Source organism: Bufo bufo, chromosome 9 (genome assembly GCF_905171765.1).
Source record: "Bufo bufo chromosome 9, aBufBuf1.1, whole genome shotgun sequence".
NCBI lineage: Eukaryota > Metazoa > Chordata > Amphibia > Anura > Bufonidae > Bufo > Bufo bufo.
Window position 1 is genome coordinate 137962529 of NC_053397.1, and position 27910 is coordinate 137990438.

The following is a 27910-nucleotide window of genomic DNA, read 5'->3' on the forward strand; positions in this document are numbered from 1 at the left end:
CACTATTTATATCCTCATTCCCAACTATTTCCACTTTTCCCAAACCGGCTTTGATCTTCCACCCTCTTGGCGCCCGTCCTGATATCCCACATATTTCGGGTTACTATCCCTAATATATATCAGATGCTTTAACCTCTTTTTTATTTTTTTCCCCCATCCTGCTCTATAGCCATCAATCTCGAGAGCTAAACAAAGAGTGGCAGACAGTCTGACCGACACTAGACCAAGCTGATTAGCAGACAGGGGGGGGGAGGATAAACGGGCAAAGACTCAAAAGGTCCTGACCAACAGTGTGCAAGTACGTTTAAATATATGTATAGTATGCTATCAAAGAATGACAACAAATCAAACAAAAAACTTATGCCAGGCATACAATGGATGCGAATGAGTTAGGGACAGTGCTATGAAGGAAAGAACAGATATGTCATGAAAAGGGAAGAAACATGAAAATGCTATAAATCGTGAAGTAAAAAAGGCCCAGGAGAAAGCCAGCTAACAAATAAACTGTAAGCTATAGACTGTAAACTACAAACTGTAAATCTGAGAAGCTGGTAAGAGGTCATGAGAAGGAATAAAGTGGACAGTGAAGTAATCGGCAATCTTAAAGCATAGTAAAGTCCAACTATAATGAACAGTCAAGCAGTCAAACAATCGAGGCAACTGCAGGAGACTAATCAAACTGGGATTAACACACCACACAGTCCTATTCCTATGTGGTGTAGGTAGCGTGAGTTTAGCTACTGGGATAGTTTTGAAGGATCAGGTGGGAGACAGAGAAGCTTCGGGTAGGTGAGAGGGATAGGGGATATCGGTGCACACACCACAAACAGGAGCTTCACAATACATTGGAAAGATCTCCACTATGTCCATCAATAGCGGCTAACAGGCGGCAGTAAAGGCTCAGCATCCAAGATGAGGAGCGGGGAGCCAGCTAGGAGCAATGGAGAATCCTCATGGTGGGACTGGCTGGATCCCCGCTGTCTGCTTGTCATGCCTCTGGTGTCTGCTGCGGACCTTCTTCCAAGGTTCAATCCACAGGAGTGATGGTAGAGGAAGGGCGGAATCAACCGGCATCCATGATGGTAAATCCATAGGCAGGATGTTGAGAAAGGACCAGGCTTTCTGTAGTTCTTCTGGAGTGTGAATCCTGATGCTTCGTTCATAGAGATAGAGAGGCCAAAGGGGTACAGCCATGAATACAGGATGTTCTTCTGGTGCAGTTTCTCTGAGAGGGCGTAATGATCTCTGCTTGGCCAGTATTAATGGAATTTTTTTCACTGCAGCGAGGATCGTGGCCGCGTTCACATACGAGAGAAGGCCACATACGATATCCCTAGGGGGGGTCTGAGGGGCAAGGATCGAGAGACCTGTGGATGCTTTCAAAGACCACTAATTCCGCTGCTTCTTACCCCTTCAGGTCAGAGGAAATATCCATAGCCACCTTTCCAAGGGACTCTGAAGCCCACGACTCAGGGAGGCTCTTAAAGCAGATATTTTTCATCCTAATTCTGTTTTCCTGATGTTCTTTCAGAAAGGGCTCTGTTTAGGTGCATGACATGGGTGACTGTGTGTGCCTCTAGAGCGGTGGAGTGGGTGACTATAGCGGTGCAGGCAGTCTCCAGGCTATTCAACAGAGTTCTGATTTTCTTGATTTCCGCTTTGATGTTGGAGAAATTTCCCCGTTACAGGCCATAGAACATGTGCAATCTCTTGCCTAAAGAAGGCTTTAGAGGTGATGGCTATTTCTCAATCCCCTCTCTCTCGCTCGCTGCTACGCTACCCCTGTCCGACTCATCTGCGCTGGGAAAATCTGCAGTGGGTGGATTTGGGGTGACCCCAACACTACGCTGTGGTGTACCGCAATGGGAAATTGTCCCTAGAGTCAGGATCTGCAGTTAACCAGGGTGCTCCTTTACTGGGAGAATTCAGATACAAAACAATACTGGCGAGGCATAGGGCTGACTTCTCTAGTCTCTTCCCTGGCAGAAGAAGGGTTTGATGCTGAGGAAATGCCTGAGCTAGCTATCCCTCTGTCATGGACGTACGAGACATACGGACGTCCTGGCGACAGTGGGTGGCAGGAGATCTGAGAGACTGGCAACACGTGGTTTGATCTGACAGGTTTTACTTGTGGATCAATAGGCATCTGTGTTGTTTCTTGTAATGGCCACACCCCTTGCCTCCAGGTGTTGCTTATGTGGTCATTTAACCTTCCTTATTTATAGTTGCTTCCCCACTGTGCTGTGCTGTTTATAGCTTCTGTGCCTGTCGATTGTTTGTGGTTGGTACTCGGCTGAGTTCCTGGTGCTTCCATAGCCTCTTTGAAGTTTAGGCTACTTTTAGACTCGCGTTTGGTGCGGATCCGTCTTGTTACTGCACAGACGGATCTGCACCAAAAATGCAAATGCTTGTATCCATTAATAATAAAATAAAAGAGTAGAAGGCTGGCACTCAAATATGTGGTTCAATCGTAGGATGGCTATTTATTAAGATACTTAGTTAAAACCAGCATATTATTCACAAAAAAAAAAAACATAATAAAATACAATCACTTGTGATGGAAATAAGATGCAATAAAATAAGATGCAATGCAAATGAGATGCAAATACAGACTACCAATACCGTCTTTACCACTTAGGGAAACGTTGGAGATGTCTCTTGAGTAACTTAGGATAAATATATCTCTCAGTTGGGTCTACAAGGAACTATTGGAAAGAATCACTTTGTATCATATGGCTGTGTCCTCCTTAGAATATGTTCCCTATTGGGGATATTCAATGGTCCAGAGTCTGCACTATGGCCGTATATTAGTTCCAAGAAGAGAGTGTATAATGCTGATGGATGTTGACACAGAACAATATGGATATAAAGCTGCAGGTGGAGAGTAAGGTGGTAAGGTATAACCGTATTTCTTACCCTTCTAGGTCGGAGCCGGTGGATGGAGAATTCCTCTCTCTGACCGCCACTTACCACGCTGTGCAGCCGTCCTCTCTCACTGTTTGGCATCCTCGTTCGAGACTTCCGTACCACGTGATGGTTGTCTCGCGGGATTTTGCCCGTTAGTGCGTTCAGTCTTATCTCTCCTTAAGGCGATTTCAGGTTGATATTCAAATGGAGCGCTCCAATATTTAAGAAGTTTGCAAACTTTCCTGATGACTCCGTATCGTTCTTTATGGGGGTGAACTACGCCAGACGCGTTTCGGGGACGTCTCTCCCCTTCCTCAGTGGCTCTCCCCCCATTGTGGCATCATTTCCTTTTATAGTCCATTCGGTATGGTCAAAATCCCGGATTTAGGATCAATTTTGGCTACTTGCGGCATCGATGCGTTTTTGATGCGATTTTTTTTAGTACATATGCGTTTTTTCTGTATTATATTGTTCTTGTTGCGATAAAGCTATATGGTAAAAGAATTACTTCTGCGGCATTGCTTTTGCACAAGAAAGCATAAAAACATAGAAAATATATATATAGGTGTGGCCAACTTTCATTACTGGATAATCCTACGATCTTATACATACACATATTATTTCCCAAGGATATAATAAAATTAATAAATAAAAAATGATATATAAAATTAGTATATAAAAAATGTGAAGAGAATGATAAGACAATATCTAAAACAATAACTGTTTATTTTGTAATAGGTCAGCAATAAAAGTAAACCTTCATATAAGAAGGAAACATAGTTCCCGGATTTGTTCAATAAATTATTGTATTATCCTATAGTCCATTTTTAATTGTTCTTTTCTCATTTATTAATGTCGTAATGGGTATGTGAGCCTCTCTCCAAGGGGGGGTCGCAGCGCCGATAAACGGCCAGGCGTGTGATCCCCCATTAGATGAGAGGCACACAACCAAGGATCTAGAGGAAGCCAAAAATTTCAAGTTCGGCGTTTAGGCCCGCTGGGATCAAACTACCAAAATCGTAAATGCGTCGGGACTCCGCCCGAGACATTCTCTCTACATGTTTCCCCCCTCTCCAATGTGTGTCTATTTTCTCCAAGGCCATAAATATCAGTCCCCTGGGGTCTTGGTTATGGGCTTCTTTGAAGTGCTTTAAAAGTGAGTGTTTCAAATATCCTTTTCTGATATTCGACATATGTTCGGATATCCTCACTTTCAAAGTCCTCTTGGTTCTTCCAATATACTGCCTAGAGCAGGGGCACTGAACAGGATATATCACACTAGTAGAATTACAGGTCAAAAAATGCTTCATCTCCCATGAAAAACTGTTTTGGGTCGAATCTATCTTTTTAATATTTCTTGGGGCTTTTGTTACTTTACAGCCGGCACATTGGCCGCATCTGTAAAAGCCCTTTAGACTCATCCAATTAACAGTTTTTGGGGATCTTTTCAATTTGTTTTTGACTGATGGTGCTACTTTTATTCCCAGATTTGGTGCCCTTGTAAAGGTGATCTGGGGCCTCGCTGGGATAAGTGTGCCCAAAATGTTATCCTGCGATAGGTGGTGCCAGTGTTTTTTAATTATCTCTTTAATTCCCCTATATTGTGCAGTATATGGAAGTATTATCCGAATTTGCAGTTCTTGTTGTGTTCCCTGAGGGGGTTTGTTTGTGAATAGAGAACTTCTGGGTAGTTTCCTCACATTTTCCAATGCATCGTCTAATGTCGCGCTTGGATATTGCTTGGCAATGAAATTCTTCCTCATGGCCGATGCCTCTATTTCAAATTGGGAATCTTCGGTACAGTTCCGTTTTAATCTCCGGAACTGCCCGAACGGAACATTAAGTAACCAATTAGGCAAAAGACAACTGGAATGTAGGATAAAAGCATTTCTAGCTGATAATTTTTGTATATTTATTGTCCCTCTTACTTATTGACAAATCCAGGAACTCGGTTGCCTCCAAACCAATTTTGGCAGTAAACACTAAGTTAAAATCATTATCATTCAATATGGATATAAAAGAGCGTAAAACCTCTTCCTTTCCTTTCCAAATTAAAATCACATTGTCTATATAACGCTGCCAGAGCACCAGGTCGCCCCCCCCCCCCCCGATATGGATCAATTACAGCCTGTTCCCATTGGGCTAGGAACAGGTTTGCATAGCTGGGGGCGAACCTGGTGCCCATGGCAGTCCCTCTAATCTGCAAATAAAAATTATCTTCAAAATAAAAATAATTATGTTGTAAAATGTGCCTAATTCCTTCTAATATGTATTCTGTTTGATCCAACTCCATTGTACTATCTTTTTGTAGTTGTGTCCTAATAGCAGCTATCCCTTGTTCGTGGTTTATTACTGTATAGAGTGACTGGATATCAAGCGTTGCCATGATCCAGTCTGATTCCATGGTTAGTCCTTCCAATATATCAACAATTTGTGTTGTGTCTTTCAGATAGGACGGTGTCATTTTCACCAGGGGTTGTAGCCAGGTATCTATATATCTCGAAAGATTCGCTGTCAGGGAGCCGATACCTGATACTATCCACTATTGTGTTACTACATTGTATCCGTTAATAATGGATCCGTTTGCATTATTCATAAAAAAAAAAGTGTAAGTCAAAACGGATCCGTCTTGACTTACATTGAAAGTCAATGGGGGCGGATCCGTTTTCAATTGCACCATATTGTGTCAGTGAAAAACGGATCCGTCCCCATTGACTTACATTGTAAGTCAGGACGGATCCGTTTGGCTCCGCATAATCAAATGGTCACCCAAATGCTGCAAGCTGCGTTTTTAGTGACCGTCTAAAAAACGCAACAGAGACCAAACACAGCCAAATTGATGCATTCTGAACGGATCCTTATCCATTCAGAATGCATTGGGGCAGAACTGATCTGTTTTGGGCCGCTTGTGAGAGCCCTGAAACAGATCTCACAAGCGGACCCAGAAACGCCAGTGTGAAAGTAGCCTAAGTCTTTCCTTTCCCTTTTTGTATTTTGTTTGGGTTCTGTGTGTTGTATTAGGCCTGAAGTAGACTCCTGTTTGTCCTTCCTTTTGGAGGGACAGGTAGTCTCGTCCCAGCCATTAGTACCAGTATCCTATAGGGCTAGATAGGACTCTAGGTATTCCTGTGTATGAACTCACCTACCTTTGGGGTCTGTTCATACTGGTAGTCAGTCAGGATTTTGGTTAGAGTTTTCACTAGGAAGTGTCCATCTTCCTTCCCTAGTTCTCAGGCCTTATTCCCTGTCTTCCCCTTCCCTCCTATGCTCGGTGTGGTGTTTCCCGCCACACCGAAGCGTGACATTATAAACCGCCAAAACCAACATTTTTTGTTTGTCTGCAGCCATGGATCCTATTGCTTCACTGGCAGGTCAGTTGCAAGGGCTGTCTTTGGAGGTAGCTTACCTCTGCACGACCATCTCGCAGATACAGAGTTGTTGAGACCAGGCCTATCTGGAGCCTAAAATTGCCCTCCCAGACAGATTGTCTGGGGGATGTGATAATTTCATTTTGTTTAGGGAGGCGTGCAAACTGTATTTTAGGCTACGTCCACACTCATCTGGGAATGAGAAACAGCAAGTCGGTGTGGTTATTTCCTTGCTTAAGGGGGATGCGCAGTCATGGGCTTTTTATCTGCCGATCGGATCGTAGTCTTTCCGGTTGGTAGAGGAATTTTTTGAAGCTTTGGGTCTTATCTATGATGATCCGGATGGAACCTCTATAGCCGAAACCAAGCTGTGCGGTCTTCGTCAGGGTGATTGTTCTAGTGAGATTTATTGCTCTGAGTTTAGGAGGTGGGGTACGGATACGGAGTGGAATGATCCTGCCCTCCATAGCCAGTTTTGTCAAGGGTTATCAGAGAGTCTGAAGGACGCTTTGGCCTTCCATGAAACCCCAATGTCTCTGGAGGCCAGTGGCGTCTCTAGCTTTAAAATTTTGGGTGGGCACACTGGGGGCCAGGACAAAAGTAGGGGGGGCAGCTATAACAACGATACATTTACACAAGTACGCTTAGAAATGCTGCGATATTTTACCCAATACCTAAAACCGCAACAGGGAAGAAAGGTCCAGCTGTCTGTGGATGACACTTTTATAGAGAGGGGGATCTGTGGATGACACTGCTATGGGGGGGATCTGTGGATGCCACATACCGTATATAGCATCTTATGCTATATGTGTCATCCACAGATCCACCCCATGACAGTGTCATCCCCATTTCCCCCTCCATAACAGTGTCATCCACAGATCTCCCTCCCTATAACAGTGTCAGCCACAGATCTCCCTCCCTATAACAGTGTCAGCCACAGATCTCCCTCCCTATAACAGTGTCATCCACAGATCTCCCTCCCCGCCTCTCACAGGAGTGTACATATATAAAATAAACATATTTCACATGAACACTTACAGTTACTTGGCTTGGCCCTTGGGGATCTCGGACGCCACTTCAACACTTGCCCGGGGGCTCGGCGGAGCTGATGTATTTTATCCTAATGAGAAAGATTTCATAATAAGGATTTGGAGAAGGGGCAGAGGGATAGCAGAGCAGGGAGAGGCTGGTGCTGCTACTAGGGGGTCATACCATGGGGGAGTAATAAAACCCACCATAATGCCCCCCAGTAGAAATAATTCTCCTTATAATGTGCAAAACATACCCCCTTATGCCCCCAGTTGAGCTAATGTCCCCCATAATGTGCCAGTATAAAATACCCCTATATAGTGCCCCAGTAAATGCCTCCATAGTGCTCCTCTCCCCCTTCCTGCTAGTGCCCCCCATAATGTACCAGTATAAAATGCCCCATATATCGTGCCCCAGTAGATGCCCTCAGTGTCCCCCATAATTTGCAAGTATAAAATACCCCTTCTTAGTGCCCCCCGTAGATGACTCCATAGTACTCCTCTCTCCCCTTCTCCATAGTACCCACCATAATGTGTCCCAGTATAAAATGCTACTGTACAGAGCCCCCCATATAAAACACCCCTTCTTTGTGGCCTCAGTAGATGCCCCTATAGTGCCCACCAATAATGTGCCAGTAACAAGTGCCCTCAATAACGTGCCACTGCCAGTAACAAGAGCCCCCCAATGTGCCAGTAATAAGCCCCCATACATGCCAGTAACAAGAGCCCTCATCACGTGCCAGTAATAAGCCCCCTATCACGTGCCAGTAATAAGCCCCCCATCATGTGCCAGTAATAAGCCCCCCATCACGTGCCAGTATTAAGCCCCCCATCACGTGCCAGTATTAAGCCCCCCCATGTTCCAGTATTAAGCTCCCCCATCATGTGCCAGTATTAAGCCCCCCCATCATGTGCCAGTATTAAGCCCCCCCCCATCGTGCCAGTATTAAGCCCACCCCCCATCATGTGCCAGTATTAAGCCCCCCCCCCATCATGTGCCAGTATTAAGCCCCCCATCATGTGCCAGTATTAAGTCCCCCCATCATGTGCCAGTATTAAGTCCCCCCATCATGTGCCAGTATTAAGTCCCCCCATCATGTGCCAGTATTAAGTCTCCCCATCATCTGCCAGTATTAAGTCCCCCCCCATCATGTGCCAGTATTAAGTACCCCCCCATCATGTGCCAGTATTAAGTCCCCCCCATCATGTGCCAGTATTAAGTCCCCCATCATGTGCCAGTATTAAGTCCCCCCCATCATGTGCCAGTATTAAGTCCCCCCATCATGTGCCAGTATTAAGTCCCCCCCATCATGTGCCAGTATTAAGTCCCCCCCATCATGTGCCAGTATTAAGTCCCCCCCATCATCATGAGCCAGTATTAAGTCCCCCCCATCATCATGTGCCAGTATTAAGTCCCCCCCATCATCATGTGCCAGTATTAAGTCCCCCCATCATGTGCCAGTATTAAGTCCCCCCCATCATGTGCCAGTATTAAGTCCCCCCATCATGTGCCAGTATTAAGTCCCCCCCCCATCATGTGCCAGTATTAAGTCCCCCCCATCATGTGCCAGTATTAAGTCCCCCCATCATGTGCCAGTATTAAGTCCCCCCCATCATGTGCCAGTATTAAGTCCCCCCATCATGTGCCAGTATTAAGTCCCCCCATCATGTGCCAGTATTAAGTCCCCCCCATCATGTGCCAGTATTAAGTCCCCCCATCATGTGCCAGTATTAAGTCCCCCCCATCATGTGCCAGTATTAAGTCCCCCCCATCATCATGAGCCAGTATTAAGTCCCCCCCATCATCATGTGCCAGTATTAAGTCCCCCCCATCATCATGTGCCAGTATTAAGTCCCCCCATCATCATGTGCCAGTATTAAGTCCCCCCCCATCATCATGTGCCAGTATTAAGTCCCCCCATCATGTGCCAGTATTAAGTCCCCCCCATCATGTGCCAGTATTAAGTCCCCCCATCATGTGCCAGTATTAAGTCCCCCCCCATCATGTGCCAGTATTAAGTCCCCCCCATCATGTGCCAGTATTAAGTCCCCCCATCATGTGCCAGTATTAAGTCCCCCCCATCATGTGCCAGTATTAAGTCCCCCCATCATGTGCCAGTATTAAGTCCCCCCATCATGTGCCAGTATTAAGTCCCCCCCATCATGTGCCAGTATTAAGTCCCCCCATCATGTGCCAGTATTAAGTCCCCCCCATCATGTGCCAGTATTAAGTCCCCCCCATCATGTGCCAGTATTAAGTCCCCCCCATCATCATGTGCCAGTATTAAGTCCCCCCCATCATCATGTGCCAGTATTAAGTCCCCCCCATCATCATGTGCCAGTATTAAGTCCCCCCCATCATCATGTGCCAGTATTAAGTCCCCCCCATCATCATGTGCCAGTATTAAGTCCCCCCATCATCATGTGCCAGTATTAAGTCCCCCCCCCATCATCATGTGCCAGTATTAAGTCCCCCCCATCATCATGTGCCAGTATTGTAATAAGCCCCCCCCCCAATGTGCCAGTAACACTATTGTAAAAAAAAAAACACTTATACTTACCTCAGTGTCAGCGATGCGATGCAGCCTCTTCCTGTGTCCCGCGCTGTAATGTAAGGCTCAGGCGGCGTGATGACATCATCGCGCCGCCTGCGCCGGCCTCTGATAGGCTGCCGGCCTAGTGCCTGCAGCCTATTAGAGGAAGGGGAAGGGACACGCCTCTCCCTCCCCTGCACCTCCGCTGGCACAGACAGATTACAATGGAGATGAGCGCAATGGAAGCGCTCATCTCCCTGTGCGCGGCGGCGGCTCACTTGGGGGGGGGGCATTTTAGTTGGGGGGGCACAGCATGATGTAGGGGGGGCCGTGGCCCCCTCTGGCCCCCCCCCTGCGACGCCACTGCTGGAGGCTATGTCTCTGGCTATACGCATTAATAGACGTCTGAGAGAGAGATCTAGGGGCCCCTACTTTCAGGACGTACTATCACATGTCCATACATTCAACGGCAAAAAGAAATAAGAGGGACATTTATTTCCATCTGACTCTTGGAGGGGTGAGACGTGTGTGAAAAAAACTGAAGGTATACAAACAACATCTCAGCAACAATCCGTGAAAAACGCATCGCATCCGCACTTGCTTGCAGATGCGATTTTGACGCAGCCCCATTCACTTCTATGGGGACAACGTTGTGTGCAAAACTAAGGATATAGAACATGCTGACATTTTCACGCAACGCAGAACTGATGCGTGAAAACCAATGCTCATGTACACACAGCAATTGAAATGAATGGTTGTGGATTCAGTGCGGGCGCAATATGTTCGCATCACGCATTGCACCCGCGCTGAATAGTCACTCGTCTGAAAAGGGCCTAAGAGTGAGTGACTTTCATCAAGAATTTCATGTTTTGTGTTGGAGGGTCTCCCTGCTCCGGTGGTTCTGTGTTTACAGTGGTTAAGCAAGCACAATCCAACCTTCGATTGGCAAGCTAGACAGATTCTGGATTGGGGTGATTATTGCATTGACAATTGTCTGAATACATATTTTTCTGTTTTAACTACTAAGACGTTACCCTCTTTTATACAAGGTTTTACCGATATATTTTCTGAGATTGGATGCCAGGATTTACCTCCGCATCGGGAATATGATTGTCCTATACCTGAAAGATTGGCCATGAGACAGTATATTGCCGAGAGTTTGGCTAATGCACACATAAGATCTTCCAAGTCTCCAGTGGCAGCAGGGGTCTTTTTTGTTAAAAAAGGACGGTGGTATTCGGCCATGTCTGGATTTCTGTGAACTCAGTCGGATTACTGTCCGTGATCTTTACCCTCTTCCTTTGATTCCTGATTTGTTTAACCAGATTGTTGGTGCCAAGATGTTCTCCAAGTTGGACTTAAAGGGGCATATAATCTGGTTAGGATCAAGGAAGGGGATGAATGGGAGACGGCTTTTAATACTCCTGAGGGGCACTTTGAGAACCTGGTCATGCCTTTTGGGTTGACCAATGCTCCTGCGGTTTTCCAGCATTTTGTGAATGACATTTTTCATCATCTTGTGGGGTGGTTTGTAGTCGTGTATTTGGGTGACATTCTAATTTATTCTCCAGACATGGAGATACATCAGGATCACGTTAGGTGTTACAGATCCTAAGAGATAATAAATTGTACGCTAAATTAGAGAAGTGTGTTTTAGCTGTACACGGGATGTAGTTTTTGGCCTACCTGCTGTCATCTTCGGGTTTTCGAATGGATACAGAGAAAGTCCGTGCTGTATTGGACTAGGATCGACCCAGAAATCAGAAGGCTCATATGTGGTTTTTGGGGTTCACCAACTATTTCCGAAACTTTATTCAGAACTATTCGACAATAGTAAAACCCTTAACTGACATGACTAGGAAAGGGACAGATGTTTCAGTGTGGTCTGATTTGGCGTTGCGAGCTGTTTCTGCGATTAGAAATGTTTCTCTTCTGCTCCTATATTGGTGCAGCCGGATGTATCACAACCTTTCATTGTGGAAGTGGATGCGTCCGAGGTGGGGGTAGGAGCAGTTTTATCGCAGGGCCTGTCACCTGGTAAATGGCGTCCATGTGCCTTTTTCTCTAAAGAAAAAACTCTCTTCCGCAGAGAGAAATTATGATGTGGGTAACAGAGAGTTACTCGCCATTAAGGTGGCTTTTGAGGAATGGTGTCATTGGTTGGAAGGGGCGATTCATCCGATCACAGTGTTCACTGATCACAAAAACCTGGCTTACCTGGAGTCAGCTAAACTCCTGAATCCGAGGCAGGCCAGATGGTCTTTGTTTTTCACCAGATTTAATTTCACTGTCACCTATCGTCCTAGGGTTAATAATGTCAAGGCAGATGCCTTGTCACGCAGTTTTCCTGGCGGTGGTGATTTTGAATATCCGAGTCCTATACTGTCGGAAGGGGTGGTGATATCCGCTCTATACCCTGAACTAGAGGTGAAGGTGTTAGAGGCCCAGGGAGACGCACCGGATTCTTGTCCCTCTGGGAACTAGTTTGTGCCATCAAAATTGCGTCACAAGGTGTTTGAGGAACATCACTGTACCGTTCTTACGGGACCCCCTGGGTGCAGATCCACTGCCGTCCTCATCTCTTGTAGATACTGGTGGCCAGAGTTGCGTCAGTGTGTTGAGAACTATGTGTCAGCCTGTAGTACCTGTGCACGTGCTAAGGTGACACATACTCCGCCTTCCGGATCTCTACTTCCGTTGCCCATCCCGTCCAGACCATGGACTCACTTATCCATGGATTTTATCACTGATCTACCTAATTCTTCAGGAAAGACAGTTATTCTGGTGGTAGTTGATCGCTTTAGTAAAATGGTGCACTTTATAGCATTGCCGGGCCTACCTAATGCTAAAACACCTGCACAAGTGTTTGTTGACAACATTGTGAAACTCCATGACATTCCCTCTGACGTGGTATCGGATCGTGTGACTCTGTTTTCAGATTCTGGAAGGTGTTCTGTACTCGACTGGGGTTACAACTGTCCTTTTCTTTGGCTTTTCATCTTCAGTCGAACGGACAGACGGAGTCTTTGTGTGTTGGACAAATCTAGATTCCTCTCAAGTGAGTGAGGGGAGTAAAGAGTAAGAGAAAAAGGGGCGCACAATAGGGTAGTATGTATATACAGATAAAATTATAACATCATAGGAATTGTAAAGGCTCACCTTTTTGAGTGGTGCACATTTAGGCACAACTCTATTGGAGGCTTTTAGTGATGAGACTTATCTTCCGGAACTGCAGATTGTGTGTTCTTTTTGATGGGATGTCCAGTCCCACAAAAGGAAAAATGGCAATAAAAGAAAGATTCTGTTTCGGCGCAAGTCCCCAATGGAAACAGTCTCAGTTGTATGAAAAATCTTCTTTAATGGAAACAACGCGTTTCGGGGAGTAAACCTTCCCCTTCATCAGGTTTCATAGTAATACAATATACAGATAGATATTTATAGGTACAGAACAACAATATGTCCCATAAAAATAAAAACAATATACTAATAAACATCATATTATATAAATGTGCCCATTGAGTATCTCCCTCTAACACACATAAAAAATCTAGTATTAGGGAAATGGCACATTGGCAAACAGTCTAAATCTATTATATATCATATATTTGTAATATAAACCCTTTTACCTAATATTCTTATCAACCATTGAGTAGCTTTTACATCTATTTCTATATAGTTTTTACTAAAATTGTGCTATTTATTTACCTTTATTCATATTATCCATTTCTTTTATATGCATTCTTTTATATGCATCCTATTATCTATTAACTAAGTATTTGATAACCCTTCATCCTTTTATCTATTTATTCATAGTAATTATCATTTTAATATGCACTCTAAACATATATCATATGTAGAGTTATCCTAAACTAGTATATTGAGCTGCAAGCCGATGGATCGAAGCCCCTCTATACACCCGAACTGAGCATCATAACATCACCTATTTGCGGCCTGAAACTGCAGCATTTCTGTTGTCTAGGCAACGGACCATGTGACCGCAAGGTTGCGATCACGTGGTCATGACGTCACACACTAACACCACCCCCTTTTTATTCACAGCCGGCCGCGTCCCACACACAGCAGTGTATGCACCCACACAGAGACAGAAGCCTATAGCGATCGACCTCTCTCTTTTTCCACCTGCATTTTCATATGTGAGAGGGCCGATCACTAGGGGATGTGCCTGCTTCCGGTCTGCTGTCAGATCATGTGACCTACTGCAGTCACATGATAAATATGTGATATCAACATAAAAACATTCTTACATGTAATAAATTGTCTAGGATGTTCGTTTTTTTTATGAATCTGCATAGAATCATATGGGATCACACCATAGAGCCATCAGTATATAGACCAAACTGAGATTTGTTTAGATAGAGTTTATCTGATGTCTAAAGTGACACCTGTAGGTAGCTCCTCCCCTAGGGACGGTTCCCAGGTGGATTTTTTTTGGCGTTTTTTTTGTTGTCTTTTGTTGTTCTGTACCTATAAATATCTATCTGTATATTGTATTACTATGAAACCTGATGAAGGGGAAGTTTCACTTCCCGAAACGCGTTGTTTCCATTAAAGAAGATTTTTCATACAACTGAGACCGTTTCCATTGGGGACTTGCGCCGAAGCAGAATCTTTCTTTTATTGAACGGACAGACGGAGCGCACTAATCAGAGTGTGGAGACTTACTTGAGATGTTTTGTCTCTGAGAACCAGGAGGAGTGGTCTTCGTTTTTGTGTTTGGTAGAATTTGCCATAAATAATCGTAGACAGGAGTCCACTGGGAAGTCGCAGTTTTTTGGGGCATATGAGTTTTACCCGCAGTTTGGCACATTTTCTAGTTCAGATACTTCTGGTGTCCTTGAGGAGGAACGTTTTTCGTCATTGTCATCTATATAGGGTGGCCAGACGTCCGGTTTTAGGCCGGACAGTCCGGTTTTCAGGCTCCCTGTTCTCCGTCCGGCGCAGTGCCTGGACGGACGCAGGGATGTCCTCCTTTTTAGTGGCTCACGTCTCAGACAGCAGCATTGTGCTGTCTGAGCGTAAGCTGCAGCAACTGACCGAGGCTTCTCTCACCCCCAGTCAGTCACTAGAGCCGCAGAAATGACTCCCTGTGGCTGACTGAGGGGGAGAGAAGCCCCCCGGCTGCCCCGCTCACCTTCCAATGACAAAGTTCTTCCCACTCCTCCCCCGTGTTTTTCCAGCCGATTGTGGGGGCGTGGCTTCATGCCGTTTGGAGGCGTGGTTTTGATCATTGTGGGGGTGGTTTGTGGCGTTGTGGGTGTGGTTTGGGGTGTTGTGGGTGTGGTTTGGGTCAGTCCGGCTTTCTAGGGTGAAGCCAGTGGCCACCCTACATCTATATGGCGGAAAATTCAAGATAACTTGATGAAGATGGGCAAAAAGTATAAACGTGTGGCTGACAGGAAACGTATGAATGGTCCAGACCTAAGAGTGAGTGATTCTGTGTGGCTGTCTACAAGAAACATTAAGTTGAAGGTACCTTCTTGGAAGTTGGGTCCAAGGTTTATTGGTCCATATGAGATCACTCCCATTATTAATCCTGTAGCTTTTCATCTTGAACTTCCTCAGGCCCTGAAAATTCATGATGTGTTTCATAAGGCCTCATGCACACGACAGTGTTTTTTCACTGTCAGTGATTTGGCTTCAGTGGTCTGTGTCCGATTTTGCTTCAGTTGTGTTTCCTTGTATCTTCCTTTTTTTTTTCTCTGACAGGGGAAAAAATTGAAGGTTAATGAAAAGTGTAATTTTATTGCACCAAGGTCTTGTAGAAAAAAACGGACGCGGACACAGATGACATACCAGTTGTGCATCCGTTTTTTTGATGGACCCATTGACTTGAATGGGTCCACCGTTTTCCACTGACAAGAATAGGACAGGTTATATTTTTTTGACGGACTGGAATCACGGACGCGGAGAAAAAATGGAGGACTATCATTTTTTTTTCGTAAAGCTTTGTTGAAGAGATCACAGAAAAAACAAAGGTAAAAACATCCTGCCATGTATGATATATAAATGTGCGGATGTCCCTGCACATATTATTAAAGAAAATCACAGAAATAAGATAATAATGCACTTAGTAAAGTAGATGCAAGCATTATATATGGACAAAGTCCTCACTCTGATATGATAAAATCTGAGCCAATATATTTTGATCAAAACACATCTGTGCCCGCCTACCAAGCGCCAAGGTGGTCTCAGGTCAGGCGGGTCCTACGCTAAACTTACAAGTGTGAATGCACACCTATTTTATCTTGGGAGTAGCATTCCTTTGCACTTTTGCCCTTCGTATCCAATAGAGCGCCTTGATTAGGTGGTACATACAGGTGTGCTTGCTCCTCCTCCCATCGGTTGCTTGATGCACATGGAGGTGACTAGGAGCAGCACACCATATGTGCGGCGTCCGCGCTCCTGAAAATAGAAGCCTAATGGCTTAGATAGGTTTAGCGTAGGACCCGCGTGACCTGAGACCACCTTGGCGCTTGGTAGGCGGGCACAGATGTGTTTTGATCAAAATATATTGGCTAAGTGTCTCAGATTTTATCATATCAGAGTGAGGACTTTGTCCATATATATTGCTTGCATCTACTTTACTAAGTGCATTATTATCTTATTTCTGTGATTTTCTTTGTTGAAGAGATACGTTGAACCTTTGGAGTTGTCTTCCTTGCCACCCGCTCCTGTCATGGTGGACGGTAGTTGGGAATTTCAGATCGCCAAAATAATTGACTCTTCAGTATCTTCTTCACTGGAAGGGTTATGGACCAGTGGAGAGGATGTGAGGCAAAAAGAAAAGATGTAGGCGTGCTCAAACCCTGTTGCACCAAGCACGGACCATGCCGGGAACCACAGCTTAACTTAAGTAAAGGAGAGAGAAAAGTCCAGCTCGATTAAAATGTTACCTTTATTTTTCAGTGCAGATTAAAAGCCAGTTACACTCCAGTCTACATGTTTCGGATTAAGGACAATAGCGATCCTTCCTCATGACATACACATACTGAGGAGGAGGTTGAATATATAGCGCCTCCACCTGATAGCAGGTGGACGCACTAACTACAAGCCTCCTTTAAATGAAATTGACAACACATGCTGAAAGGCATGGTGAATTAAAACAAAAGAACACACATAGCTTATGGATCAAAAAATTCAGTAATGTAACATCAAATCGTGTTTCCGATTAAGTCCACTCGGTATGGTGGACCCCATTTTGAAGATCCAGAACGACTCACGATTCAAAAGCTTCTTTTTGTAATTCCCACCCCTTAATGGTGGAGTAACCCTCTCCAGGCCTTGCACAGTTAAACCCTCTGTGTCACCACCATGCACCGCTGAAAAATGCAGGCTGACTGCAGACACATTCCTGGCATGTGAATGAGGAATGTCAGAGATGTGCCTGCACAGTCTAACCTTAAGGCCATTAGTGGTGCAGCCAATGTACTGGAAGGAACAGAGAGTACATGAAATACAATACACCACATGAGTGGTGTTACAGTTGATGTATTGTTTGATGGAAAAACATTGATTCATGGCATAGGAAAAGACTTCCTTGCCAGGTCGCATATAGGAGCAACACGTACAGATCTTATGCCCACATTTATAACTGCAGAGAAACCGCAACCAAACTGGAGAGGCTCGTGCCCCCTCAGTAATAAGAGAGGGGCAGAGTCTATTACCCAGCGTGGGCGCTCTGCGGGCTGAGCATAAAATGGCACCTTTCAAGATGCTACACCATTGGTCATCCGTTGACAATATAGGTAAGTGCTTTCTTACTATGTTGCAAATCTGCGAATATTGTGTACTATAGGCAGTGACAAAAACAGGCAAACGAGAATGCCGTGACTGGTTAGTATTCTCAGAGCGACGTGTGCGATTATGGTGAGTAAATAATAATGTCTGTCTGGGTATGGACAGAGCCTGCTTCTGGGCGTGTTCCAAACCATGCTGGGAATATTGTCTGATAGAGAGGCGAGAGGCCGCAGAGCGCATCTCCATGCGGCATGTTGCGTCCTGAGTGCAGTTTCGTCTAATGCGAATAAACTCACCCTTGGGAATATTTTTGGCAACATGAGGAGGATGGCAAGATGCCGCATGGAGAATTGTATTGCCCGCAGTTTCTTTGCGAAAGGTGCGGGTATAAATTAAATTGGTGCTCGTGTCGCCCTCAAGAGACAAATCCAGAAAAGAAATACAAGTGGCATAGAAATGCAGAGTGAATTTCAAATTGCATGTGTTGCAATTTAAAAACTTCCCAAAGAGTGGTATGGCCGCCACATCGCCCGACCATATGAATAGCAGGTCGTCGATGTAACGGCCATACCACTCCAGCGAGGATGCCCAGGGACTGGTCGGGGAGAACAAAAATGCCTGTTCCCACCAGGCCATATACACGTTGGCCAGGGAAGGGGAGAGGATGTGGGTACCGGCATCTGACGTGAATGCCAGTCGTTTAAAAGCTTTTCACAAGTTTTACCCAGATAAGGTCGGTCCTTGGTGCCCGGAGGTCACCCGTAGAAGGGGGGGCGGGGTACAGTCACGGACGTCCAGTCATACGGACGTCCAGGCGACAGTGAGTGGCAGGAGATCTGTGAGACTGGCAACACGTGGTTTGATCTGACATGTTTTCCTTGTGGATCAATAGGCGTCTGTGTTGTTTCTGGTAATGGCCACACCCCTTGCCTCCAGGTGTTTATTTAACCTTCCTTATTTATAGCTGCTTCTCCCACTATGCTGTGCGGTTTATAGCTTCTGTGCCTGTTTTTCCTTTCCCTTTTGTATTTTGTTTGGGTTCTGTGTGTTGCATTTCCCTATCGTTTGTATTAGCCCTGAAGTAGACTCCTGTTCGTCCTTCCTTTTGGAGGAACAGGTAGTCTCGTCCCTGCCGTTAGTACCAGGGTCCTATAGGGCTAGATAGGACTCTAGGTATTCCTGCATATGAACTCGCCTACCTTAGGGGTCTGTTCATACTGGTAGTCAGTCAGGATTTTGGTTAGGGTTTTCACTAGGAAGTGTCCATCTTCCTTCCCTAGTTCTCAGGCCTGATTTCCTGTTTCCTCCTTCCCTCCTATGCTCGGTGTGGTGTTTCCCTCCCACACCGAAGCGTGACACCCTCTCTCTCTTTAGAAGGCTGGTACCCTGGTCCAAGGCTGGTGATCCAGGGTCTGTAGCAGAGGATCCCCGTCTGTGTCTTCTTCTGGTCACACAGTAGTCTGGCAGAGTCTCCACTTCCAAGCACGAACTGCAAGTCCCTAACTGCAAAACACTAAGGGCTCTGACTGCTCTCCTTATATACCATTTCTAGCTAGACTGGAACTTTCTAGTGGGAGGGGTAGAGTGAAGAATCTCAACACAAACAAATACATTGTAACACTTTCCGTCTCTCATAGACTTACATTAGAGCTTCATTGGCGTACTCAATGGCAATGACACAGCAGTTTTTCCAGACAAAAACTAGTTTCCATACATAAAAACAGAGCTAAACCAGACATTCAAAAGGTCAGTCTGTCGGATTTTGGTGGTAAACAGCGTCTGTCTTTTTTCCTCCAAAACATGCTCTTATTTAAAGGGAACCTGTCACCGGGATTTTGTGTATAGAGCTGAGGGCATCGGTTGCTAGATGGCCGCTAGCACATCCGCAATACCCAGTCCCCATAGCTCTGTGTGCTTTTATTGTGTAAAAAAAAAACGATTTGATACATATGCAAATTAACCTGAGATGAGTCCTGTCCCTGACTCATCTCACATACAGGACTCATCTGAGGTTAATTTGCATATGTATCAAATCGGGTTTTTTACACAATAAAAGCACACAGAGCTATGGGGACTGAGTATTGCGGATGTGCTAGCGGCCATCTAGCAACCCATGTCTTCAGCTCTACACCCAAAATCCAGGTGACAGGTTCCCTTTAAACTTCAAGGCAGCTGTGAAAAATGACCAGCTTCTCACTCAAATTCCTAACCGTCTCTCAGTGTTGATTAACCCTTTCCACAGAGCCTTGCAAATACAGTGCAAATGAACAGGATATATATATATCACAACATGCATAAAAAATGCAGTAACACAGTAAAAAACTGTGTAAGTTAACCCTTTCAAGAGGAATAAAGTAAGTTTTAACTTTGCATAGGAGAAATAGGCAAACATCCACAAATGTCCAGAGTCAAAGTACTTCCTGCTTCAGGGCACTACAAATCCTATGGTACCATCTTAGCACTCCGTGATGGGGAGGCCACAATCTTCTGGGTAAAGAACTTGTGGAGGTTTGGCTGGCTCTTAAGGGGTTGCATTTCGGGCAGGCAGTCCGCTGTTCTGTCCGTGCCATATTTGAGCATTGCTGGGGACAATATGTTGGCTGTAAAAAGGCACTCTCAAGGACTTAATTAGGAGAAGTCACCTCACGTGTCTTCCTCCATTAGCGGTCTGGCTCTACCACATATCATATTTGTCAAATCTACCATGTAGTAGTTACATGAATCCACCTTTTACTTTACTTTTTTCTTAAATATTGGTACAACATCAGCTGTTAGCCAGTCCTGTGGCACTGACTCTGTTATAAAAAGATGAGATACAATGGTCTATTAATTACCAAGCTCAATTTTCTCCATACCCATGGATGAATACCACCTGGGCAGGGTACTTTATCCATATTTAATTGCTCAGGCGCAACTGTATTACTTATTGTGCAACGATCTTTCATTTGATTTACTTACGGTCACCCTGAATGATACCTGGCACTGGCAACTCATTGGTGAACTAAGATTAAAAGAATGCTCATGTAATATTGTTATTATTATTTTTATTATTAACATCATATAATACAGTAATCTGTTAAATTCCCTCTAGTGGTGGTGCAGGCAGCCAGAATATTGAAGGAGATTTTTGAAATTGCCTAAAGGAAAATCTGGCTTTGTTGCCTATAGCAACCAATTACAAATCAGCTTGCAATTTACATTATGCTCTGGTAAACTGAAAGCTGCATTGTGTTTGGCTGCTATGAGCAACAAAACCAGTTTTTCTTTTGGGAAATTTAATAAATCTCCCTCTGTTTTTTATCCATGTCTACACTGAGGATTGATCAGCATATCACATTCATTTGAGGTTTGGAAGTATAATGTACAGTACAGAGAATTACTTGACTTGTAATTCCTTAATGCATTCAAGCAGTGGAACTCCTGCTTCTGCAAGCATTTCTATTATTGTTCTGTACTCTTGGAAGGGTATCTTTCTCTTATCCACAGACCCATTCCTTTTTGTCACCTCAGACAAGGTTTGGAAATACATTGGATGGAGTAAAGCATACTGAAAAAGGAAATATAGTATGTGATGTAACTAATGAAGGAGTAGGGACCATATTTAATCATCCCCAGCTACTGCGCTGTACAGAGCTTCTAATCTCTCAAATCAATCCCTGTCTCCAGTAGAAGATTGTATAATATACATATATTTGTGTTTTTTCATATGATTTTACAAAGTTGTGTTTATTGTCACATATGTTTATGTTCTTTTAGGCGTTTAGGATTTTTGGGTCTTTACAAAGGTCTTGAAGCAAAGCTCCTTCAAACAGTCTTAACAGCTGCACTTATGTTCCTTGTATACGAGAAATTGACCACCCTCACATTTCGACTTATGGCACTAAAAGTTTAATAAAGAAAGCTGAATGTTGTAATTTGAAGCTATGCCTGTTTCTTCTCATTTTACATGCTGAACTAAAATGTCGAAAAAAGCATCTTTAAAATAAATTAAAAAAAGTATTTCAAATGTGGACAAAAGCGTTTTTACTATTCAACCTAAACATACAAAAAAAACATTAAAGGGGTTGTCTCACTTCAGCAAATAGCATTTATTATGTAGAGGAAGTTAATACAAGATACTGTACTTACTAATGTATGGTTATTGTCCATATTGCTTCCTTCGCTGGCTGGATTCATTTTTCCATCACATTATATACTGCTAGTGTCCATGGTTACGGCAGCCCTGAAATCTGGCACCGGCTTCTCTGGTGGCTGGGTCCATGAGAGCTCACATAGGCTGGTGCTTTGTTCTATAGTGTGCAGGCACAGCCACCGCTGCTGGATTACAGGGTGGTCATAACCACTGGATACGAGCAGTGTATAATGTGATGGAAAAAATCAATCCAGCCAGTAAAGGAGGAAATATGGATGATAACAATACATTAGTAAGTGGCTTATATTAATTTTCTGTACATGATAAATGCTATTTGCTGAAGTGAGACAACCCCTTCAAGATCATCAGATCACCAGATATCAGAGATCATAAAAGATTTGGGTAAATGCAGGCAATATGATAAAATAATAAAAGAAGCAATACTCTCCTGTTATATCTCCACTGCAGCAGCGCTACCACTCTGGTCCTTCCCACAGTTTTTCGTTTCCCTGGCTGCAGTGATGACATTTCTATATATGTTACAGCAGTCGCTAATCACTGGCGTCAGCACTGTAAGGCTAGAGTCCACTGTGACCAGTGATTGACTGCAGCATGCATGTTTTTAGAAGGGCATGTCATCACTGGAGCCAAGTAAAGAAAACAAAAACAGATAGGGGCATTAGAGGGGTATATTACAGGTGTTTTTTGTTCATTTATGTGCTTTTAATCATATTATCACATTGCCTGTCTTTGTCAAAAAAAAAAGTGATCTTGCAAAGTCACCTAAATTACTTACAACACACCTGTATAAGAAAGTTTGAAATATACTTATTTGTGTGGATCCGCCTCCCAGGTACCCAGTCACGTGACACTTCTCTTGGAATCCAGATTCCAACAACATCACATCCTTTACCAGGATTCCGGCCTAGGTCATGGATGGGCCATCACTTCCACTGTGTTTGGGGCCAACACTATTTCTCTCCCTGGTGCATGTGCAAACTCTTATATCCACCTCATGTGCACATGTGTCAGGGAGAGCAATAGTACTGGTCCAGTCCATAGCCTAGGCTATAAAGATTAATAACTTGTTGTAGCGAATAAGCTGATATTGTCCAAATACAGTAATTTTCCTAATTACCATATTTGAACTACTAAGTTTTAGGCTGCTTTAACAGAAAGAAAGTGAGCATGGTTAGGCTGAGTTCACATCACCATTTAGCTTTCCGTTCTTTTGATCTGTGAGAAGAACAGAAAAAGTAAAAAAAAAAACAGATCCGTTATTTTGTGTATCAGTTTGTACCAAAGCAGATCCATCTTTTTTTAACTGATCCATTTTTATTTTATTTTTATGCTCTTCAGACGGATCAGAAAAACAGAAAGCTAAATGGTGATGTGATCCCTGCCCAAGTCTGTCAAGCTGATATTAGCAACATTTATCAATTCACAAAAATTGTTGCAATCTTACTTCGGTAAGGCTGAATTCACATGTCTGTGGAACACGGTCCATGAGATACCGGACTGGCATCCTGTTTAGTGCAGGTCAGGAGCGCACGGCGTCATTGGTTGCTATGATGCCATGCACGTCGTGCTGCTGTACAGTAATATACTCGTATGATCTATACGAGTGTATTACTGTACAACAGCAGCGGCACAAAGCGCACGGCATTATAGCAGCCAATGACGCCGTGCGCTCCTGACCTGCACTAAGCAGGATGCCAGTCCGGTATCTCAAGGACCGTGTTCCATGGACGTGTCAATTCAGCCTAATTCGGTGATTCAAAAGTGGAAAACATCTCAAGACAGTAGTGCTAAGCTCGTCCAAATGTTTTATTAAACATTGTGCGGCCTTCATAATTTATGGAACTACAGACTCCTGTAAAACAGATTAAAAAATTCCCCTTGAGATAAATCTCATAGTCCAATCAATGAATGTGTTAATAAATCCAAAAATTACCACAAAATCTCTTAAGCTTTAAAGGAAACTTTTCACCACAAGAGCAGGGAGCAGCTGAACAGATTGATTTATATCAGCATGCCTTCATAAACAGTGGTGTAACGCTATGGGCCCCAGGGCAAACTTTCGATCGGGCCCCTCCCCTGCCACCCTATGCCCGGTCGCACCCTATGTGACTGCAATAGTTACACTTCTGGTCCCTGATTCCCCCAGTACTGCCCCCTGTAATGTCTCTTACTGCCCTCAGTAATGTCCCCCCAATGACCGCAGTAGAGTCCCCCACTGCCCCCAGTCTTCACCTACATATAATGTCGCCCGGCACGGTCACTGTACTTCACGCTGGGCCCCGTCAGAGCACTAACCTCGTCCCCATCATATGCGCTCCAGGCTTTGGCACTGCCCTACTAGAATTAGTCACAAATTAAATGGGTGGGCAGAGCCTAACCAATGTTAGGCTGTGCCCACCCATTTAATTTGTGACTAATTCTAGTAGGGCAGCATCGGGGCCTGATTCTGGAGGCCTGGAGCGCATATAATGGAGGTGAGATTAGCGCTCTGACAGAGCCCAGCCTAAAGTACAGTGACAATGCCGGGCCCTGTTGAGTGCAGCGGGCCCCCACCCTCTCTCGGGGCCGGTCACAGTCTCTCTGATTGTTACTCCCCTGTTCATGAGGGATCGGTTATTTCAAACTAATTTAATCAGTTTCCATGAGGCGTTAAGTTCTAGACTTGACATGTCGAATCAATGGATGTCCTATATCTTGAGTTCTCCAAAGCATTTGATACTGTGCCACATAAAAGGTTAGTATATAAAATGAGAATGCTTGGACTGGGAGAAAATGTCTGTATGTGAGTAAGTAACTGGCTCAGTGATAAAAAACAGAGGGTGGTTATTAACAGTACACACTCAGATTGTGTCAGAGAAGTGGTAGATGAAGTTTAACACTGATAACTGTAAGGTTATGCATATGGGAAGGAATAATGCAAGTCACCAATACATACTAAATGGTAAAACACTGGGTAACACTTCAATGGAAAAGGACTTAGGAATTTTAGCGAACATCAATCTAAGCTGCGGAAACCAGTGTCAGGCAGTTGCTGCTGCTGCTGCTGCCACTGCCGCGGCCAATAAAATAATGGGTCCTGCCACTTTACAAATCACTAGTCAGACCACACATGGAGTACAGTCGTGGCCAAAAGTTTTGAGAATTACATAAATATTGGAAATTGGAAAAGTTGCTGCTTAAGTTTTTATAATAGCAATTTGCATATACTCCAGAATGTTATGAAGAGTGATCAGATGAATTGCATAGTCCTTCTTTGCCATGAAAATTAACTTAATCCCACTGCATTTCATTGCTGTCATTAAAGGACCCGCTGAGATCACTTCAGTAATCGTCTTGTTAACTGAGGTGAGAATATTGACTAGCACAAGGCTGGAGATCATTATGTCAGACTGATTGGGTTAAAATGGCAGACTTGACGTGTTAAAAGGAGGGTGATGCTTGAAATCATTGTTCTTCCATTGTTAACCATGGTGACCTGCAAAGAAACGCATGAAGCCATCATTGCGTTGCATAAAAATGGCTTCACAGGCAAGGATATTGTGACTACTAAGATTGCACCTCAATCAACAATTTATAGGATCATCAAGAACTTCAAGGAAAGAGGTTCAATTCTTGTTAAGAAGGCTTCAGGGCGTCCAAGAAAGTCCAGCAAGCGCCAGGATCGTCTCCTAAAGAGGATTCAGCTGTGGGATCGGAGTGCCACCAGTGCAGAGCTTGCTCAGGAATGGCAGCAGGCAGGTGTGAGCGCATATGCACGCACAGTGTGGCGAAGACTTTTGGAAGATGGCCTGGTGTCAAGAAGGGCAGCAAAGAAGCCACTTCTCTCCAAAAAAAAAACATCAGGGACAGATTGATCTTCTGCAGAAAGTTTGGTGAATGGACTGCTGAGGACTGGGGCAAAGTCATATTCTCCGATGAAGCCTCTTTCCGATTGTTTGGGGCATCTGGAAAAAGGCTTGTCCGGAGAAGAAAAGGTGAGCGCTACCATCAGTCCTGTGTCATGCCAACAGTGAAGCATCCTGAGACCATTCATGTGTGGGGTTGCTTCTCATCCAAGGGAGTGGGCTCACTCACAATTTTGCCCAAAAGAAGTGATTATGAAAGAATGGGTTGCTATCAGTCAGGAATTGGCCCAGAAGTTGATTGAGAGCATGCCCAGTCGAATTCCAGAGGTTCTGAAAAAGAAGGGCCAACACTGCAAATACTGACTCTTTTCATAAATGTCATGTAATTGTCGATAAAAGCCTTTGAAACGTATGAAGTGCGCGTAATTATATTTCACTACATCACAGAAACAACTGAAACAAAGATCTAAAAGCAGTTTAGCAGCAAACTTTGTGAAAACTAATATTTGTGTCATTCTCAAAACTTTTGGCCACGACTGTACTGTACTGCGAACAAGGCAGACATAGCAGAAATGGAGAGGGTTCAGGGGAGGGCAACTAAAGTAACAACTGGAATGGGTGGACTACAGTACCCAGAAAGATTATCAAAATTAGGGTTATTCACTTTAGAAAAAAGACGACTTGGGCTACTTTTACACTATAGTTTTTGCTGGATCCATCAGGGTTCAGCAAAAACGCTTCCGTTACTGATAAGACAACCATCTGCATCTGTTATGAATGGATCCGGTTGTATTCTCTTTAACATAGCCAAGACCCATCCGTCATGAACTCCATTGAAAGTCAATGGGGGACGGATCCGTTTTCTATTGTCAGATTATGCCAGAGAAAACAGATTCATCCCCATTGACTTGCATTGTGGGTCATGACGGATCCGTCTTGCTCCGCATCCCACGACGGAAAGAAAACTGCAGCTTGCTGCGGTTTGCTTTCCGGTATGAGAACGTAACCAAACGGAACAGAATGAATTTTGGAGCATTCCGTTCTATTCGGTTATGTTTTGTCCCCATTGTCAATGAATGGGGACAAAGCGGAAGCATTTTTTCTGGTATTGAGACCCTATGACGGATCTCAATACCGGAAAATAGAAATGCTGGTGTGAAAGTAGCCTAAGGGGAGATCTAATAACTATGTATAAATATATCGGGTCAGTACAGAGATCTTTCCCATCATCTATTTATGACTGTGACGAGGGGACATCCTCTGCATTTGGACTAAAGAAGGTTTCTATACAAAGAGGATTCTTTACAGTAAGAGCAGTGAGACGATAGAACTCACCCTCCTGCCTGAGGAGGTAGTGATTGTGAATTCACTAAAAGAGTCTAAGAGGGCCATGGATTTATTCCTGGAGTGTAATAATATTACAGGTTATAGAAACTAGAGATGGGTTGATGATCCAGGGAGTTATTCTGATTGCCCGATTGAAGTCGGGAAGGAATTTTCCCCTAAAGTGAGGAAAATTGTCTTCACCCTCACAGGGGTCTTTTTGCCTTCCTCTGGATCAACTTGCAGGATAAATTTATAAACTATGTTACTATGTTATTTTTGTGTAAAAAGATTCAGTAAAACTTGTAATTCATACTTTTAAACCTCTGCTATTTCTGATCTCGCTTGTACACGACGAAGGTCTCATCACTGATAGCGTGGAGCGGTAAGTATGTGATATAATGCTATCTCACTGGGAGCAAAGTCTGATCTGCAGCATTGCCGGCATCCTGTCACCAAGACAACCAGACCAGGCTATAGAAAGAACCGGTTGCTTGATGTACAGAGAGGCTGGGTATCTCAGCGCCCCTTGCAAGCCAAAGTCACTTCTGGGTCAGGTAGGATGTCTGACCAATCAGCATCCAGGCCAACGTCCCATGGTGATCAGTAAACAGATAAACTGTCACGGATGGTGTTGCAGAAAGCTGGAACATATAAATACACATCCGACTTGATCCCAAACTAAGGAGCATATGGGTGAGCCCTATAAAACCCCTAGAGCTCTCCCTGACTGCTATGCCCATGCAAAGGTCTTTATGGTAGACGAATGCATGTCCTCGTACCTAATACTATGTGACACCTGAAAAAAAACCTACAATAGTGAGGGGACATGACCACCGGTTCCCTGCACTTAATACGGATGGAGTCAGGGTCACCTACAATCAAGCCAGCAAGAAGACACAAATAAAGAAAACAGACTTATCTGAGGAATCAGGAGAAGCAGCATCCAGCAGTGAACACAATCCAGGAAGAAGTATAAACCGCAAAGCGAGGC

The 27910-nt window shown here is 44.2% G+C and overlaps 1 protein-coding gene across 2 annotated transcripts in view; it reads left to right on the top strand.

Annotated features, from left to right (window-relative positions):
- The window catches only part of SLC25A17 (solute carrier family 25 member 17), a 490576-nt gene extending 469021 nt beyond the window's left edge, over positions 1–21555 (top strand). The window contains exon 9 of one of the 2 annotated variants that reach the window (XM_040407517.1): positions 21352–21555. In XM_040407517.1, the coding sequence (XP_040263451.1) occupies positions 21352–21487 (136 nt within the window). In that variant the 3' untranslated portion in view covers positions 21488–21555. The remainder of the gene's footprint in view (positions 1–21351) is intronic. The other variant, XM_040407518.1, reaches the window with a different exon arrangement.
- Positions 21556–27910: the final 6355 nt, after the last annotated feature.